Genomic DNA, 18168 nt, shown 5'->3' with positions numbered 1-18168 from the left:
ACCGAGGCTTGTGTTGGTATGTGTAAGTGGGTTGTAAGAAATGAGACGTAAGGAAGAAAAATTAAAATGTAACAGCTAGTTCTGTTTTACTTTTGGAAATAATCTGTGTATTGAGTGTCAGTTGTTTCAATTAAAGTGTAAATTCAAGTCGGAGATTGCACTATTTTGTATATTTAGTAATAAGATGAAGGTCATTCAGAGATGAGATGGACATTAATGCATTAGGTTAAATCAATTATTGATGGTTTCCTTGACAACCTGCTAACGTCTTCATCAGTCACATGACAGTCAGCTGACTGGACATCACACTGCCAGCAGTAACGCTTGACTGGTGCCCTTATATACCACAATATATGTACATGTATATTTATTGCTTTCTCGGGCTACGGAACTGTTGTTGACATAGTAACATTCTGTGCGTTAATTCATGTGTAACTGTGTGTAATTCTATAATAAGTGGAGTGTTATCGAAGGTGGGCAGGGACCTTGTATTTATCAACCATCAATATACTGTTACAAATTGTTACTCATGGCTTCCAGAGGAAAGAGAGGGTCCAAGCCACGGTAAAGACAAATTTCGTTTGATTTACTCCAAACAATTCTGCTTTTATTTGTTTCATGCATGAATTATTTACACTCTACACTATTTTTTTGTGGCCTAGAGTTTTGTGTTTTGAAACTATTGAGCTGACCTAGCTGGACACTTTCTAAATAGTTCATTTTCAGCATTATATGCACTATGACAATCGGTCATTTCTTTTCTATCAATGCATTTGGAGTCATGTCTTTGTGCATGATGTTAACATGAAGGATGTATCTGTTATGAATGAGGAAATTGTTCGGGCATCTTAATTTTCTGTTTCATACTGTGTTTTTTGTTCATACAAAGGATATACTGACTCATTTTCTTCGCTGATAGTCTGAATTGGTGTAGATAATAACCCTATATATAGCTTGTTCAATGTATAAACTGTCTACTAAAATATCTTTGGTATATACTGTATTTATTGTACATTAATTCATTAATTTTAATATCTTTTCAATCGTTTTATTCAAATTACTCGTAGTTCATTAGAATGCTCTATTTATCTTATTTACATATGAATTAATATAATGTACAATATAGCATTTAAAAATGCATGCTCTACATATAATATATATGTCCTGGTTTGTATCAATCAGCGTTTCAGTATTGAGGCTTCTTTTTTAGAATAAAGTGCATTTTGTGACTTTTTTATTTGTTGATTTAAAGTAGCAATATGATTTAATGTTTCAAATATTACAATATGTGATAGTATCTGTATATATCTTTTAAATATTCAAACCTAAATTATTTTTTGTTATTTTCCTTAATTTCTACTGCAGTGGTATAGAGAACATATGGATTAAAGCTTGAATTTACAAAAAAAGGGAATTTCCTTTTCATTGACGTGAGAGAACCCATTTGACAAATGGTGTTATTTGTTTTCACCCAGATCTATTAAAGCATCAGGCATTAATTATGCATTCAATACCATTGATGGCTAATGCTGTGGTAGCCATCCTCTCACTCAAACTACTGAAAAATCAATGAGCTACAAAATTAATAAATTGCCATGGTAACTGGACCAACAAAGGTCTCTTTGAGATATATATATGTAACTTTGCGACAGTGTGTAACATATTGTGGACATTCCTTTGTTACGGTAAAGATTTTGATGGGCAACACCTGCCGTTCTATGCTTGCTGTGTTGCAATTTTACAAGACCTTACAATTCATACATCCATCATAATTGGGGGAGGGATGATCTTTAGTTTCTCTTCGTGTAATTAATCATGATAGAGATAAGATTTACACACACTCAAAAAAACCAAAAACAAACAATTACGGTATCCTGCATGCCTGCCTCTGAATAATAACTACACCTATCACACTAAACCAGCTAAACTTCTTGTCAATTTGTACAGTTATATAACTTGTCCAAATTAATATATCATTGTCAAATTCAAGCGAAATCAAGCTATTTTAAGCTCATGTATGCTACACTCTGAATTTTTTTGATACAGACTTGTTTATATTTAAGTTTTTCTGTGTTGCTTTTTCACCCCCCCCCCCCTAAAAAACCCAGAAAACAAATCGTGCCTTATACTGTTAAAAGAATGCATCCACAATGCCTCAAAGGGAAGGGAGTACATGTTCTAGTGAAACAATAACAATGGAATCTATACATTGACTTCTCCCAAGATGCTAATACAACTGACAATGATGTCTGCTAAATCTATTTACATAATTTAGAACTAATTGCATTTAGACCATTTTGCAAATAAACATAAGTCAATATACATGACAAGAGTTAATCCCTAAAGTCTTTCTAATTTAGCATCTAAAACCTAGCTGACATTTTTCTTTTTTATAAATGATAAATCAATTTCTTTTTTCTTTCATGTTATGTTGTTGTATGTTATTGAAATATTTTTTTCAGGAAGTAGGTAGTCACTACATTTGAATTTTGTGTTGTACTACCTCCACATGAAATGACTAGAAAAATTATTTTTTCATCAAATGATTAATCTCTCTCATTTATTTTAATTGCAGCAGCCGAGATCCTGAGTGGAGAGCAGGTAATTTGATCAAATTATAAAATTTCATTCCTTAATACAGTATCAATAATAATTCTTTTAAAAAAAAACAAAATCAATGAACTTTTTTTCTCCGTTAATGATAATGATGTTGAATTTTTTAAATATAATTGTTTCAAACTTCAGCACAATTGAAAGGTCAGTTTTAGTGTGGCTTTTGGGGACTTTTTTTGGGAACTACAGAGTTTTCCAACATTTCCTCTCCTTAATACCCAAAAATGTCACTGAAAAGCTCTCTGAATATTTTCTTCTATTTTTGCTGTTTTTCAAACTCCAGAACAATTGAAAGGTTAGTTATGGTCTGGCTTTTTGGGACTAATGAATTGTGTTGTTGTTGTACTCATCCAAAGCGTCACTGAAAGTATCTTTGAAAATGTATTTATTTTAGAATAGAGTAAACTCATGGAAATTGTTTCAAACCTCACTTACCTCAGCACACTTAAAAAAGTCGGTCAGTGTGAGTGTATCTTATAAGGACTTCAACTTTCTATTTAGAACTAACAGACCAATAATCACACTACATTCTTCATAGTGAAAGTGTCACTGTTTCCTGTCCTTAACTGACCTTGACCTATGTCAAAAACTCAAGGTCATCATGATTTTAGTATCCAGAATATAAATGAATTGAAGTATGTATCAAGTCCATGTGTTTATTATGTTTCCTGGTTTCATTTTCTAAGAGGAAGGATATGTGAAAATCTACCTCAGGGGCCGAGCTATCAATTTATATGCCCCCACCTCGGTGGAGAATGTGGATGTGACCAGTGTGGCTGATCCACCCTCAGAGAAACTGCAGCTGGAGTGGGTGTATCCTTGTCAATATATATTCACCATTTATTATATAGTGCATATTTTCTGGATGCTTTTGATAAGCTGTTATGTACATGATGTAGTCATTTGAAATTTTGGGGCCTATTTTTTTGGTGAATTATCAACTTCTTGGAGGTTTTGAGGTCATAATTTTGTGGATTTGAAACTGATCAATAATAATGGTTGTGATTTACATTAGGTAGAGAATGTTAATACACGAATTCTATAAATAGTGAGCCTCCTAAAATTCTAATGATTCCATAGTATAGTAAACAAATGTTTTAGCCCCCAACTCTTTAAAATGCAATGTATGTTTTATATATATACAACTGTATAAAAAAAAAGGCCAAATACATGATAAACAGTGATATTGCCTTGTAAAGATATTTATGCTGCACGTTTGGACGGTTTTTTAATAAAAATATACATACCGGTGAAAGTAGTACAATTGAAATAGATGAAAGGGAAAATTTCCATGATAATTTCATTCACACATTATCATTTTTCACTCGAAAAAATTGACAGGAACTAAAACTGATTTCTTACGGAGATTTATAATGTGGAATGTTTACATCATTTCTCCATTTGGAAGTCACTCGTGCAATTTTTCAATGTTATCATTTGGGCCTGCTGCAATACAAAATCCTCGTTGACATCACATGTTTTAGCCATGTATTGAAACCTGATAAGCTAACGGGCGTTTCAACTGAGAAATCTTGGAAGTCTTCATACATTTTCATACTTTGGAATGAACGTCATTTGAACCCTGAGGTATTTATAAATATTGAGTAATTAAGCAAAATGTGAATCGAGGATATTTTGGGACAGAGTATAGTCCTTAAATTAAGACTGCATTTGAATATAAATCAAGGATATGTAAATATTTTGAGAACATTTGACTGTTTGCGTTCTTGACTGTAACAAGCTATGGGTACCGAGGCAGAGACTGTCGCTCCAATTTGTACTACCTTTCCACTGGAGAAATCATCTACTTTGCAGCAGCAGCAGTTGTTCTCCACAATGTGGAGGAGAATACCCAACGGCATTACCTTGGTCACACCGACGACGTGAAGTGGTTAGTCGCTTTTGGCTTTAATACACATTCATGCTGCAAGACTTAACCCAGTTTTGAATGAAAAAGTTGCAGTCTAACATTGTTATAAGGATTGTATTACATTTATTTCAATTATAATGCATTTTACTCTGTAACTTAATGCAGATTTGGAATACACAGTAATTGAATATTTCTTATATTTCCCTGCTGGACTTTTTTCTTTAATAAATATACAAGTACATGTTTTAATACAGAGTTTATTAATGGTTAGTTTGTTACTATTCATATACTTATGAGGCTTATAAACAAAGATTTATTTTGATAGTACCATTAAAACATACAAATACCAGTTGGTTTAATTTACTAATTTAATGTCACTCTATGTACATGTATGTCTTTGTAGTCTCGCCATTCATCCTGACCAAGTGAGAGTTGCCACAGGTCAAGTAGCAGGTCATGACCAGAAAGAGGGCAAGGTAGGGGGTCAAAGTTCAATGTCAATAAATATCACAATGTCAGGATATAAAAAAATGTTTTGTAAAAAAAATTTTATCTTCAATTTGCTTGGTGGTCTGCTTGCACATATATTCATTAAAGATCGATTCTATCATCTATTTGCTTAGTACATTTATCTTTAAAAAAATATTTTATGTGTTCATAATTTTTTTCTTAACTGAATTTTGAATGTCTATGTTGTATTTCATGTATTTTGTTAATCAATGTAGGCCTGACAGTGAGTTGTGCAAACTTCAAGTTTGTTAAATGGAAATTTATAAATTATATGTAACTATCTTATCATTTGTGTACCTGGAAGTAATAATGCATGAACTGTATATCTATAACTATAGAAATAATATAAACCTTGATTTATATGATAGCAAGATACATGTATATTAAAACATTTAACATTCTTCCGTATTTGGTACATATGTTAACTTTCTGTAATTAATTCTATGGTGGATATTGGAATGGTGTAATTCTTCTATATTTTCTTTGCTTAGTTGGACCTTTTTTGTTGCCCTGGTTTTACATTTCACTGTTTTCTTTTTCTCACCTGTCCTTTTTGTGCTCTGTTGCATGATTAGAGAAAAGCTGGGAAAAAAGATATCCCTGATGCAGATAAAGATCATTGGGTAAGACTTGCTAACAACTATCCAGTTGTGTGCCATGTTGCATAATGCATTTGGATTCCCATTGCAGATCACAGTCATGCACTTTATTGCATTATCAGTTGTTGGCAATTAATTGCTTATTTGGGACTGATTTTGCTGTAATGATGTGAAAATTTTGCATTTGCTAAAAAGATGCAAACAATGCATTGAATAAAGAATTTAAATTAATTACTCTCCCCCTGGAAAGCTTGCAGGTGTTGATATATTGGATGTATATTGCGATATTCACTGCATGATTGTATTGTACGGTATTGTAAATGACGATGCAAGGAAATGTTAATCATTCGTTAACTTTACCTTATGTGTTTACCCATATACGTTTGTAGTTATATATATACCTCAATGAATTATTCAAAGTATTCGGAAATATGATTACTCAGTTCCTTATACCCTTAATGTAGACTAATTACTACCACAATCCGAATTTATAACATTAACATACAGCTGTTGTGATCGTCAGTACTTTGATTCTGACATTCTGTGACCCTCTTTCTGTATGAACAGCCCCATGTGAGGATATGGGACACCATGAACCTGAACACCCTCCATGTGATCGGGATAGGAGACTTCGACAAGGCTGTCAGCTGCCTCTCCTTCTCCAGGCTGGTAAGAAAATAATGAACATTGAGTATAAACCTGTATCTAATGCGGTCCACAGACATCCCTGTGGCTCAAGAGATATCTGAATATTTCAGTGGTACCTAAAGAGCTATTGATATCTCAGAAGCATTTTTACTTTTGATACCATACTTTATATACGCTTCACAGATCTTGTTTGCTCCGATGATATAGATGTGTCAAGCTTTTCATTTTTTTTACAGCATTTTCATATGAAGAAATGCTCATGGTTGCATGCCGATAAATAATCAATAAATCTGTTAGAATAACATATTTAGGATCAGCTTTGTATGGCAAAAATAGTGAGTTAAAAATAGGAAATAAATCTTTGCTGCAGGTGTCTTGTCTTTGAAGTTTGCTTGACAAAAGCTATAGAAACAAATTGACCATTTTCGTTATCTCAGAAAATCCAGGTTAATTAAAACTACAAACACACTTCAAATACAAACCTATTCTGAGAATCTATAATTGTATCTGATCTTTTTTTTAAGATGACCAGAATTCTTGTGATTTTTATGATTGAATCTCGTTGAGAAGAGAAATAGTCTGTATTTTTTTTGTGACGTACAGGACGGAGGGAACCAGCTGGTGGTGGTGGATGACGCTAATGACCACGTCATGTCTGTGTGGGACCTGAGCAAGTCTCACCCCAAGAAGATCACCGAGACCAAGGTCAGTGACCCTGCCAGAAACACCCACTCCCAGAGACCTCCTGGGTCTAGAATTGTTCCCGACAGAACCTAACCCCAGGGGGTCCCCTGGGTCTAGAATTGTCCCACTCAGAACCCACCCCAAATGCTTCCCTTCTAATTGACTACTCCTTAGCTGAGCCTGAAAGTCTCATAGCTAGAACAACTCAGGACTTTCCCCTAATTGTCAATTTTCCTCAGCTGAGCTTAGAATTCTCCCCTTTGGCTATGTTAACTGATAGTCTCCTCTCTTTGTCAACTATCTTAAGCTCAGAGTTCTGCTAGAACTAATTACATCTAGTGATATTGCAAGAGACTTCTGCTAGAACTAACAAGGGCATTAGAAGGACATCAAGTGAATTTACAAGTCACTGATTAGGAAAATCGTTCAGCAGCAGTGGTAGCAGCCTGGAGAGGGGAATATTGATGTGTATTAATTGTTTTGTCAAACAAAATGTTATTGACAGTGCAAGGCTGTTAAGGATAAAGACTTAGCTTTGGAGAAACAGAGTTTTGTACTTGACTTGACCCCCCCCCCCCCCCCCCCCCCCGGGTTATAGAGACAACCCTGCTGATCAGCCAGAAAAGCTTTAACTTATGTGGAAGCATCCTTAGGTAGTTAAGATTCAAGTTGTCTAAATCATGATCCCTAGGGGTAGGATGGGGCCACAATTGGGGGGGGGGGGGGTCAAATTTTTTACATAGGAATATATTGAGTAAATTTAAAACAATCATATTCTCTGAAACTGATCAGCCAGAAAAGCTGTAACTTGTATGGAAGCATCCTCAGGTAGTGTAGATTCAAGTTATCCAAATCATGATCCCTGTGGGTAGGGTGGGGCCACAATGGGTGGGGGGGGGGGTGAAACTTTTACATAGGAATATAAGTGGAAAATCTTTAAATATCATTTTCTTAAACCCAATTTGCCTAGAAAAGCTGTAACTTTAGTCAGTTTAGATAGTATAGATTTAAATTTGTCAAAATCATTATCTTCAGGAGTAGGGTTGGGCCCCATTGGGAGGGGGAGGGGTTTCAATTTTACAAAGGAAAGTATTTACATTATCCACAAAAACTTAAATGTTCTGATTCTTTAAAATTATTTAGACTCTGGCCCCTAGACAATTCTTGGGCCTCACAAGTAGTTCAAAGTCTGATGTAGTTTTACGATCTATATATAAACAGTTGTTTAAGTCTGATCATCAACTCAAGGACTGCACTGCTCTATGTAATATCACTGTAAAATCATCCTGTTTATACAAAGGGGGTCAATAATATACATAAGAATATGCAGGGGAATTTTTTTTATGCAGAATATATTATACGACATTGTTAAGATATTTTGTATGTGACTCCATAAAGCTGATTTTATTGTGGCTATTGTTGTTCAGGTAAGCATTGTTGCCCACGGGCCTCTTGTTTTTCCTATAGGCATCAAAAGATGAGTCTTAACATGTGAGATATTAATTTCATAGATTATTACTGCCTGATTTGTTCCTCAGAGTTCCACTGAGCCAGTGCTGGCTGCAGAGTTCCATCCCCTGGAAAAGGGCAACATCATCACCTGTGGGAAAGGTCAGATCTCCTTCTGGACCCTTGAGGGAGGCTCACTGGCCAAGAAGACCGGCATCTTTGATGTAAGTCTAGTTTTACTTACATTTAGTGCCCCATTATTCTCTGTCTGGTAAGGGGTTTTTGAGACAGTAAAGTGAATGTCATGTTTTATATTTTACAGAAACATGATAAACCAAAGTTTGTTCTGTGTGTAGCATTTGCCGAGAATGGAGACGTTATATCTGGAGATTCAAACGGAAACATTTTTATTTGGCCCAAAGGTTTGATTTGAAAATTTTGTTTCTAAAGTATAATTTTCATTACATAAAACAAGTGCCCAATATGTGTCTTTGTACCCTTTTATTGTTATCAACACGCTTGAGAAAACTTTATCAACAGGAAACAACAGAATATCTAAAGCTATTGAGGGAGTCCATGAAGGTGGGATTTTCTCTGTGTGTGTGATGAAGGATGGCACCCTGCTCTCTGGAGGGGGAAAGGACAGGAAGATTGTCCAGTTTGACAGCTCCTACACCAAGACCGGGGTCGAGACAGAGGTGATTGTGAATGTCTAATGAATTGAATCCCTCCTTCCTCACCCTTCACACAAAAATTCATGCAGCATATCATTACAAATTTGATTCTGTGAATGAAAAATCTTTTCAGTTTTATTGTTTCTCTGTTAAATTGTCTTTTAACCATTATTCTTCATGAAAAACTTACAAAACTGTCATAAATATTAATGTACCCGGTATTTGCATAATTCAGCTTCCAAGGGTGCTAATCTACTTCACCGGGATGGTGTAAACATTCACAGTCCGCCATTTTCTCTCGGTTCAAGTGACTTAGAAGGGGCCCCTATTATCTTTCTTGAACTTGGACGATTTAGCCACAATCGACTTTACATTTTAACCATCTTTACCTATAAGTTCAAAGTATATCATTATAAGATGGATAAAATTAAAAAGAAAAACATCATTATAAGTAAGGTGTGAACGTTATCATTGAGAAATGGATGTGAAAATGTTATAAAGGTATTAGAAATAGCATAAAATAATGTCAACAATATCAAATTACAAATTACAAGTTTTGTCAAAAATTTGTTTTATGATTTGTAAAATGTGCAAATAATATGAGAATTATAGTGTATGATAGTGCAAGTGCATTTACGTTACTTTGGCATACATTTAGATGAATGCGGGGTGTTTTCAGAAATGACTGCAGTTTTGAAAGTTTTAGTTTTAGCATAATAGATTGATCCTAATGTAATTCCGTAAGTGGGTTGTATTTAATTAGTATTTAGTCTCTGGGTGATGAAGTGGATTAGCACCCTTGGCTACTATGGTACCAGGATTTGGGTTTTTTTCTGATTTTTAAAAGGAGTTGTAACAATATTTTATTTTGTTGTTAATTTATTTTTTAAGACTCTCGAATTAATTTACAATATTTTTTATTCAAGATCCCCGAGAACTTTGGAGGGGTGAGGATGCTTAACCAGGGTAAGGGAGGCATGGTTCTTGTAGGGACCACCAGGAACTGTATCCTCCAGGGGACCGTGGATCTACAGCTCAACCCCATTGTACAGGTAAGTATCTCAACCCCATCAACTTATGTACTGTTGATTTAAATGGTGTTACTAGCCTTATAAAGGAAACCTCATTGCAAGAATGATAGAGTGTAAAATGTCCTATTCGAATGGAATTATCAATGAATTGCATTGTTTTTGCTCTTTTCTGTTGCTGTAATCCTAATAATCATGAAAAAGTATTTAAATATGTTGAAAAAGGCATTTCAAGTAATTTTCAATACTTCTTTGTGATATTCACACTGTTGCTGAAATGGAAAGTAAAAGTCCATACTTCAGATGGAACATCCTATTATCAAGGTACTTGTATAAATTGTTCTTTTTTTAGGGTCACATGGATGAGTTGTGGGGACTAGCTTCTCACCCCAGTCAGCACCAGTTTATGACCAGTGGCTCCGACAAACAAGTACACATGTGGGACAGCATGAGTCGATCTGTCGTCTGGTCCAAGGAACTCTCGGTGAGTACTGAGTCTATTACTTTGGCTCTAAATGTCCGTCAATTTAAATGTCTTGTTACAATTGTCAGAAAAAACAAGAAAGAACAGATTCATTGGATTAGAATATGAAAAATATTTTTCCAGCTGTTTGTCTGTTGCATCCAAACTGATAGAAATACCATTTGAAATGCATTGCTGTTTTGACAACTTTTCAACAAGAAAAATATCAATACATGTACCAGGTAGTAAACAATAAAATGTAATTTTAAAATCAGTTTGAGGTTTTTTTTGTCCAACAGGACCCAGCCCACAGCTGTAGCTTTTACCCAGATGCCAGTGTGGTTGCCATAGGAACAGAGACTGGAAGATGGCTGGTGCTGGATTGTGAGACTCATGAGATTGTTACCAGTCACACAGATGGTAACGAACAGATAGAGTGTGCTCTGTATTCTCCAGGTATGTACATGAAGCCTCTGCCCAGCATCTTTATATTTTGATGCTTTTACCTCATGCCTTAATTTAGAGGCAAATTAAAAAAAAAAATAGGTGCTCTTTGTAAAATTTTCTGTAAATGGAAAAGTAAAAATTATTTCTGTGTACTATATGCACCTGTTTCCTCTTCTCTTGAATGCATTTCTGCCATTTTTATTCCCTTGTGCAACTTGTTGCATTGCTGCTGTGCTTGTGTGTGTATGGTCGTCCATTTTTAGCTCACCGAGACGAAGTCAAGGAGAGCTTATGCTATACCCTCGGCGTCGGCGGTGGCGTCGGCGTCGGCGTCGGCGTCGGCGTCCGGACCTGGTTAAAGTTTTTGTTGCAGGTCCTGTATCTAAGCTATTACTTGTCCTATCTTCACCAAACTTGCATGGATGATGCATCTGGACCTACTTATGGACTTGAAAGACTTGGATGCTGAATCTGGGTCCTAAATTTCAGATGCTGGAGGAGGTTAAGGTTGTTGGACCAGGTTAAAGTTTTTGTTGCAGGTGCCCTTTGATAGCAGTATCTTAGTTACTGCTGGTCTGTACTTCACCAAACTTGCATGGATGGTGTGCCTTATGATACTGATGCACCAGACAGGCTTGAGTGCTGAATCTGAGCTATAGGTTTCGGATGCTGGAGGAGGTTAAGGTTTTTGGAGCAGGTTAAAGTTTTTGTTGCGGGTGCCCATTGATAGCAATATCTAAGTTACTACTGGTCCTAACTTCACCAAACTTGTATGGATGATGCGTGTTATGATACTGATGCACCTGACAAGCTTGAATGCTGAATCTGAGCAATAGGTTTCGGATGCTGGAAGAGGTTAAGGTTTTTAGAGCTGGTTAAAGTTTTTGTTGCAGGTGCCCTCTGATGATTAATCTTAGTTACTACTGGTCCTAACTTCACCAAACTTGTATGGATGGTGCGTCTTATGATACTGATGCACCTGACAAGCTTGAATGCTGAATCTGAGCAATAGATTTCGGATGCTGGAAGAGGTTAAGGTTTTTAGAGCTGGTTAAGTTTTTGTTGCAGGTGCCCTCTGATGATGATATCTTAGTTATTACTGGTCCTAACTTCACCAAACTTGTATGGATGGTGCGTCTTATGATACTGATGCACCTGACAAGCTTGAATGCTGAATCTGAGCAATAGGTTTCGGATGCTGGAGGAGGTTAAGGTTTTAAGAGCTGGTTAGATAAAGTTTTTGAAACAGGTGCCCTCTGATGATGATATCTTAGTTATTACTTGTCCTTACTTCACCAGACTTCCATGGATGGTGTGTCTTATGATACTGATGCACCTGACAGGCTTGAATGCATAGTCTGGTTTCGGATGCTGGATAAAGTTAAGTTTTTAGGAACAGGTCACATGTTTAATAGATGATAGTACTATTTCAAACTTGCATAGTTGATTTAACTGTAATATGAATGAATCGCAGAGGTAGCTTCAGATGCAGAGCTTGATCTCCATTATCAAGGATGCTAAAAAATAAATCTTAGTTATTACTGGTCCTAACTTCACCAAACTTGAATGGATGGTGTGTCTTATGATACAGATGCACCTGACAGGCATTAATGCTGAATCTGAGCCATAGGTTGCGGATGCTGGAGGAAGTTAAGGTTTTAATTGCTAGTGCCTCTGATGATGATATCTTAGTTATTACTGGTCCAAACTTCACCAAAATTGCATGGATGATGCGTCTTATGATACAAATGCACCTGATGGGCTTGAATGCTGAATCTGAGCCATAGGTTTCGGATGCTGGATGAGGTTTAGTTTTTTGGAACAGGTCACATGTTTTATAGATGATAGCTTGCATAGTTGATTTAACTTTATTATAAATTAAATGCAGAGGTTGCTTCAGAAGCAGAGCCTGATCTCCATTATCAAGGATGCTAAAGAAATCTCCTACCTCACTCAAACCAGCTCGATAGATAGATGTGTTTGTTGATAAATGATATAACATGATTCCTATGATAAAGTATTGTATGATATGAAACAATATTGTTTGATATGATACAATATGATATCATATGTTATATTATAAAAAGTTATACGATACGATATGATATTGTTTCAATTTTTTTATATTTTATGATATGATTATGTATCATGATATTGTTATGTATAGTATTGTATATTATGATACAATATTGTATAATATTATATTGTATTTTTAATTTATTATTTTATCACATGATACAATTACATAAGATATTGCAAAATATTATATTGTATCCTATGATACAATATTGTATATTCTATAATATTGTATCATACAATATTGTATAATATGATATTGGTTTCAGTAATATAGAATAATATCACATGGAATTGTATTATATGATATTGTAATATTATATAATATTGTATTATACGATATTGTATGATATGATATTGGTTTATATGATATATTGTCATATCACATGAAATTGTATTATATGATATTGTAATATATTTTATTTTGTTATACTTTCATGTTAAATACTGAAATCTGATTGGTTAAGATGCAGTTAATAATATTTACTATTACCCTCAGCGTTAGCAACGCACTTGGCAACGGGTAACATTAAAAAATGTTACATGCGCGAAAATTATGCGCGTACGGTTCGCTGTAGAATTCACGTTATTCCTATATAAAAGCAGTAAAATTTTCTTAAAAATTTTAAAAAAGACATTCAGTATAACAAAATAAATAGTGCCTGTTTGGGAGGGTAACAGTTGAAATTGACACCCCTCGAAAACCATTGTCAACCTCCGCTTCGCGTCGGTTGACAATGGTTTTCTCGGGGTGTCAATTTCAACTGTTACCCTCCCAAACAGGCACTATTTATATAGTGTCATATGATGCAATATGTATAATATAATAATGTATTTTATAATATTTTACCATATCACATAATATTGTATCATTTGATAAGATACAATGTTGGAATCAAATTATATTGTATTATATGATATAATATCATATAATGTATCAAATATGTTTCAGTGTCATTCAATACAATATCATTCTATATTATACAATATTATATAAATAGTGCCTGTTTGGGAGGGTAACAGTTGAAATTGACACCCCGAGAAAACCATTGTCAACCGACGCGAAGCGGAGGTTGACAATGGTTTTCGAGGGGTGTCAATTTCAACTGTTATCCTCCCAAACAGGCACTATTTATTTTGTTATACTGAATGTCTTTTTTAAAATTTTTAAGAACATTTTACTTCTTTTATATAGGAATAACGTGAATTCTACAGCGAACCGTACGCGCATAATTTTCGCGCATGTAACATTTTTTAATGTTACCCGTTGCCAAGTGCGTTGCTAACGCTGAGGGTAATAGTAAATATTATTAACTGCGTCTTAACCAATCAGATTTCAGTATTTAACATGAAAGTATAACAAAATATCATGTTTCAGTGTTATGATGTATTATGTAATATGATATTGTAATATGATACTATATTGTATTATATTTTATGATATTGTATTATGTGATCAAATACAATAAGGTATAACACAATACAATGTCATATCATACGTTACAATATCAAATCTCATTATTGTTTATTACAGTATTTTATTTATTATATGATATATATTATATTAGAAATATGACATGATGCAATATTTAATTTTATATCATTGTATTGATTAACATATGAACATATGATTATCATAAAAAAGTTTATCAGATGATATACGATATTTTGTCAAAACAGAATCCATGAATATCCAAGATCATAAAGTATGATTTTCATATAAAATGATAAAGGTGGTCTTATGAAGGTGATGTCTCTTAAGGGTGATGCTCCGTCTCGGTGAGCTTAGTAATCTATGATTACCTATGTTATCCTTTTAAAAAAACCCACACATGCATGTTTATCAAACTTAGTACACTTAATAAGCATAGTTAAGGACAAACCCTGTTCATTTCCAAGTAATTCTGTTGAATATTTATTAAAATATTGTTAAAATTACAACATTTAAAATAGAAATTTTATTTTCGATTAGACAATAGACATTTCTGTTCACGAAGGTAAACATTTCAAATCAAGAACTTGATATTTTGTTGAACTTAGGGAATTATACAGATAAGAAACAAACATTGTTTTACAAATGGGGAGTTAGAAGGATGTCTACAGTGATAAATTGAAGCGAGCTGGAGATGAAGTTCATCCCAATTTAATCAAAACAAGCAGCTGTCTGAGCTACATTTCCTGTGTTATTAAACAATGGTTCTTAATTCAGAAAAGACTTTGACGAATATCATCAACATTATTAACTGTGAATTCATTTCATATTCATTGTTGTAGATAAATTACTCTGTTTAAAAAATTGGGGTTGAAACTGACATGTTAATTTGAATTTTCCCATAGTTAGATCTTAAGCTTCGTTTCATAGTCATCAGGAAACTTAAATTTACCTACACTACCCCAGTAATTGTCTTAATGTGTAATGTATGTCACTGAATGAAGGGAATGAAATTATATTTCTTCAGTAAAAAACATTGTGGTGTGTTTTCGCTAGTAATATGAGGAATTGTACAATCATGTAAATGTTACCCCCCTCATCCATGGATACACCCCAGAGCATGCATGGAGATAGGAATAATCGAAATATTTTAATTCAAAGATCCTAAATAATGCATTTACCCCCACAATATTTCATTTTGCTAGGCATGCATGGAGATAGGAATAATCAAAATATTTTAATTCAAAGATCCTAAATAATGCATTTACCCCCACAATATTTCATTTTGCGAGGGTAGGCTCTGCTTTGCGGTGCCCCTGCTTATTTTTTTTATCATGTTTTTTATACTTTTAGTTTTATATACTTTATAATTTATACACATCTTGTAAATTTGGACTTTGCAGATGGGAAATACTTAGCTCTTGGATCTCGAGACAACCATATCTATATTTATGAGGTGACAGAGGGAGGCAAGAAATATTCCAGGATTGGAAAATGCTCAGTCAGTATATATATTCATCTCAGATGATCTGTAATCTACAATTTTGTTGATTCTGAAAATGAGGAAAAAATTTACTTGCACACACATATTATTTGTCTTACTACTAAACTTTAAAAGATACTGTTTGACTTAGTGTAAATTTAGATATAATTTTTAAAAGGGTCATAGCAGCTTTGTAACACACCTGGACTGGTCAACCGATGGTGTATATTTGTGCAGTAACTCAGGAGACTATGAAGTCTTGTACTGTAAGTCAGTTCATCTCTCTCTCTCTCTCTTTTTCTCATCTTTGATAAGTAAATGAGCTTAATTTTGAATATAATAGCTGCATGTACATTTTTTTCTTTTAGGGAAAGTTCCAGCATGCAAACAAGAAACATCAATTTCTGCTGTCAGGGACCTTGAATGGGCCACCGGAAATTGTACTCTAACTTTCAATGCTGCAGGTATGTCTTTTACCTTCTAGATTGTTCAAGCCTACCATACTAGTTTAATCCACTAAAAACAGAGACTTTATGGAATTTTGAACTTTCCAGGAGTTTGGCCAGAAGGAGCTGATGGCACGGATGTGAACAATGTCTGCCGCTCCAACAACAAGAAGATCCTGGCCAGTGCTGATGACTTCGGGAAAGTCAATCTCTACCAGTATCCATGTTGTCAACCAAAGGTATAAGAAAAAAACCCCAATACAGTCATTTCACACTCATAGCCTTGTATAAAACAAGCACACATTGCTATTCATCACTCTTTAAACCTGGTGGTTAATGTTACTGTTGCAGGCTAAGAAGCATGTTTACAAGGGACACAGCAGTCATGTGACCAACGTCAGCTTCCTGTTTGACGATTCTCGCCTGTTGTCCACGGGAGGAAGAGACATGTCAATCATGCAATGGCAGGTCGTGTAAACAGTTACACTGTAAAGTAGGATACACTGTTACTCCAAATTACATTGTTTAGTGGGATTACGTTGTAACTCTGGTGCAGTGTAAAACAAGTTCTACTGTTTATTGGGTTACATGGTAACTTGAGGTTATACATTGTAAATGAGAGTTGCACTGTATATCAACTTCCTAGTTAGGCATTATACAGTTGTTTTCACATATAGGTCTATGTTATTGTTATATATTTTGTAATTTCAAGGTGTAGTGATGTAGGGAAACTTTTTCTACCTTTTTGTATTGTTACAGTCTTAATATGTATGTATCTGAATGTGTAAATGTATATTCTGTGTCTGGTGACCTTTTTCTTGCATATGTTTATTTTTTCTTTCTATTTCATATATGAACAAGACAGTATTTGATGTGGAGCAATTTTTAAAAGTAATATAAAAGACTTTGCAAACAGGGTTTTAGATTGATTTTTAGAACAGTTAATTGTATTGATTTACAGTTGTGTATCAGGATGTAGATTATGAGTTTCAGCATTTATCATAGTCAGTGTACATTGTAGGTACATGTATTCAATGTGTGTATGTGTGGAAATTTATAGAAGATATTTAAGAAAAATTCATATAAGATTTGATGTACTTAATAGTTTTTTGAATAATTAACCAATTAGAAATTTGTACAAGTGTGGTTAGTGATTTTGCTTATTTTTTTTTTAATTTGTGCATGAATTAATAATTAATTCTCAACTTTTGATAAATTTTAATGTTTTTTTTTCTTTTTGCTTTCATTATCGGATTTATTTTTTTTAATTTTGCCTGTGTAGGTTATGTGTAGTTTTCACAATGATTAAAATTAAGATAATGAATTAATAAAACCTTCTCAGTATTAGGAGAGCTCAAAATTAAAAGACAAATCATGTTGGTAAAAATGATTGTATTAATGAAAATCTTCAAACAATTTAAACATACTGTGTAAAATTAATGTATTCTTTAATGTGCAATACACTAATTAGTACTATTTTACTTTTATTAATGTGTTTTTTTTAAGTGCTTGAATTTGATAACTTGTTACAAAATCAAAACATTAGGATTATATATATTCATGTAATAGTTCTGATGATAGGCAATTTACAGATCAAGTCATTTGGTGGTCTCTTGAATCTTTAACTTCTTTTCCCTCTTTTTATAGTGTCTTATATCAAATGTACAGATTATACGTATATAATTTTGTTCTCTTTATTAATCATATACACAAATTTTGTCTTGAATAAAAGATTTGGTTGCATCA

General features: G+C 34.0%; 1 protein-coding gene across 8 annotated transcripts in view; it reads left to right on the top strand.

Annotated features, from left to right (window-relative positions):
- The window catches only part of LOC105327229 (echinoderm microtubule-associated protein-like 2), a 27766-nt gene extending 9598 nt beyond the window's left edge, over positions 1-18168 (top strand). For 4 of the 8 annotated variants that reach the window (XM_066089224.1, XM_066089221.1, XM_066089225.1 and 1 more), the window contains 19 exons: positions 541-564; positions 2576-2601; positions 3300-3426; positions 4355-4504; positions 4887-4959; positions 5569-5616; positions 6160-6261; positions 6844-6945; positions 8463-8597; positions 8696-8795; positions 8914-9071; positions 9974-10099; positions 10428-10559; positions 10838-10994; positions 15897-15994; positions 16155-16242; positions 16345-16440; positions 16531-16661; positions 16774-18168. In XM_066089224.1, coding sequence (XP_065945296.1) covers positions 541-564; positions 2576-2601; positions 3300-3426; positions 4355-4504; positions 4887-4959; positions 5569-5616; positions 6160-6261; positions 6844-6945; positions 8463-8597; positions 8696-8795; positions 8914-9071; positions 9974-10099; positions 10428-10559; positions 10838-10994; positions 15897-15994; positions 16155-16242; positions 16345-16440; positions 16531-16661; positions 16774-16899 — 1999 coding nt within the window. In that variant the 3' untranslated portion in view covers positions 16900-18168. The remainder of the gene's footprint in view (positions 1-540; positions 565-2575; positions 2602-3299; positions 3427-4354; positions 4505-4886; positions 4960-5568; positions 5617-6159; positions 6262-6843; positions 6946-8462; positions 8598-8695; positions 8796-8913; positions 9072-9973; positions 10100-10427; positions 10560-10837; positions 10995-15896; positions 15995-16154; positions 16243-16344; positions 16441-16530; positions 16662-16773) is intronic. The other 4 variants (XM_066089227.1, XM_066089222.1, XM_066089226.1 and 1 more) reach the window with 2 other exon arrangements.

This window comes from Magallana gigas, chromosome 6 (assembly GCF_963853765.1).
Source record: "Magallana gigas chromosome 6, xbMagGiga1.1, whole genome shotgun sequence".
NCBI classification, from domain to species: domain Eukaryota; kingdom Metazoa; phylum Mollusca; class Bivalvia; order Ostreida; family Ostreidae; genus Magallana; species Magallana gigas.
The sequence above is the reverse complement of the archived record's forward strand: the minus strand, read 5'-3'. Positions and strand labels throughout refer to the sequence as shown.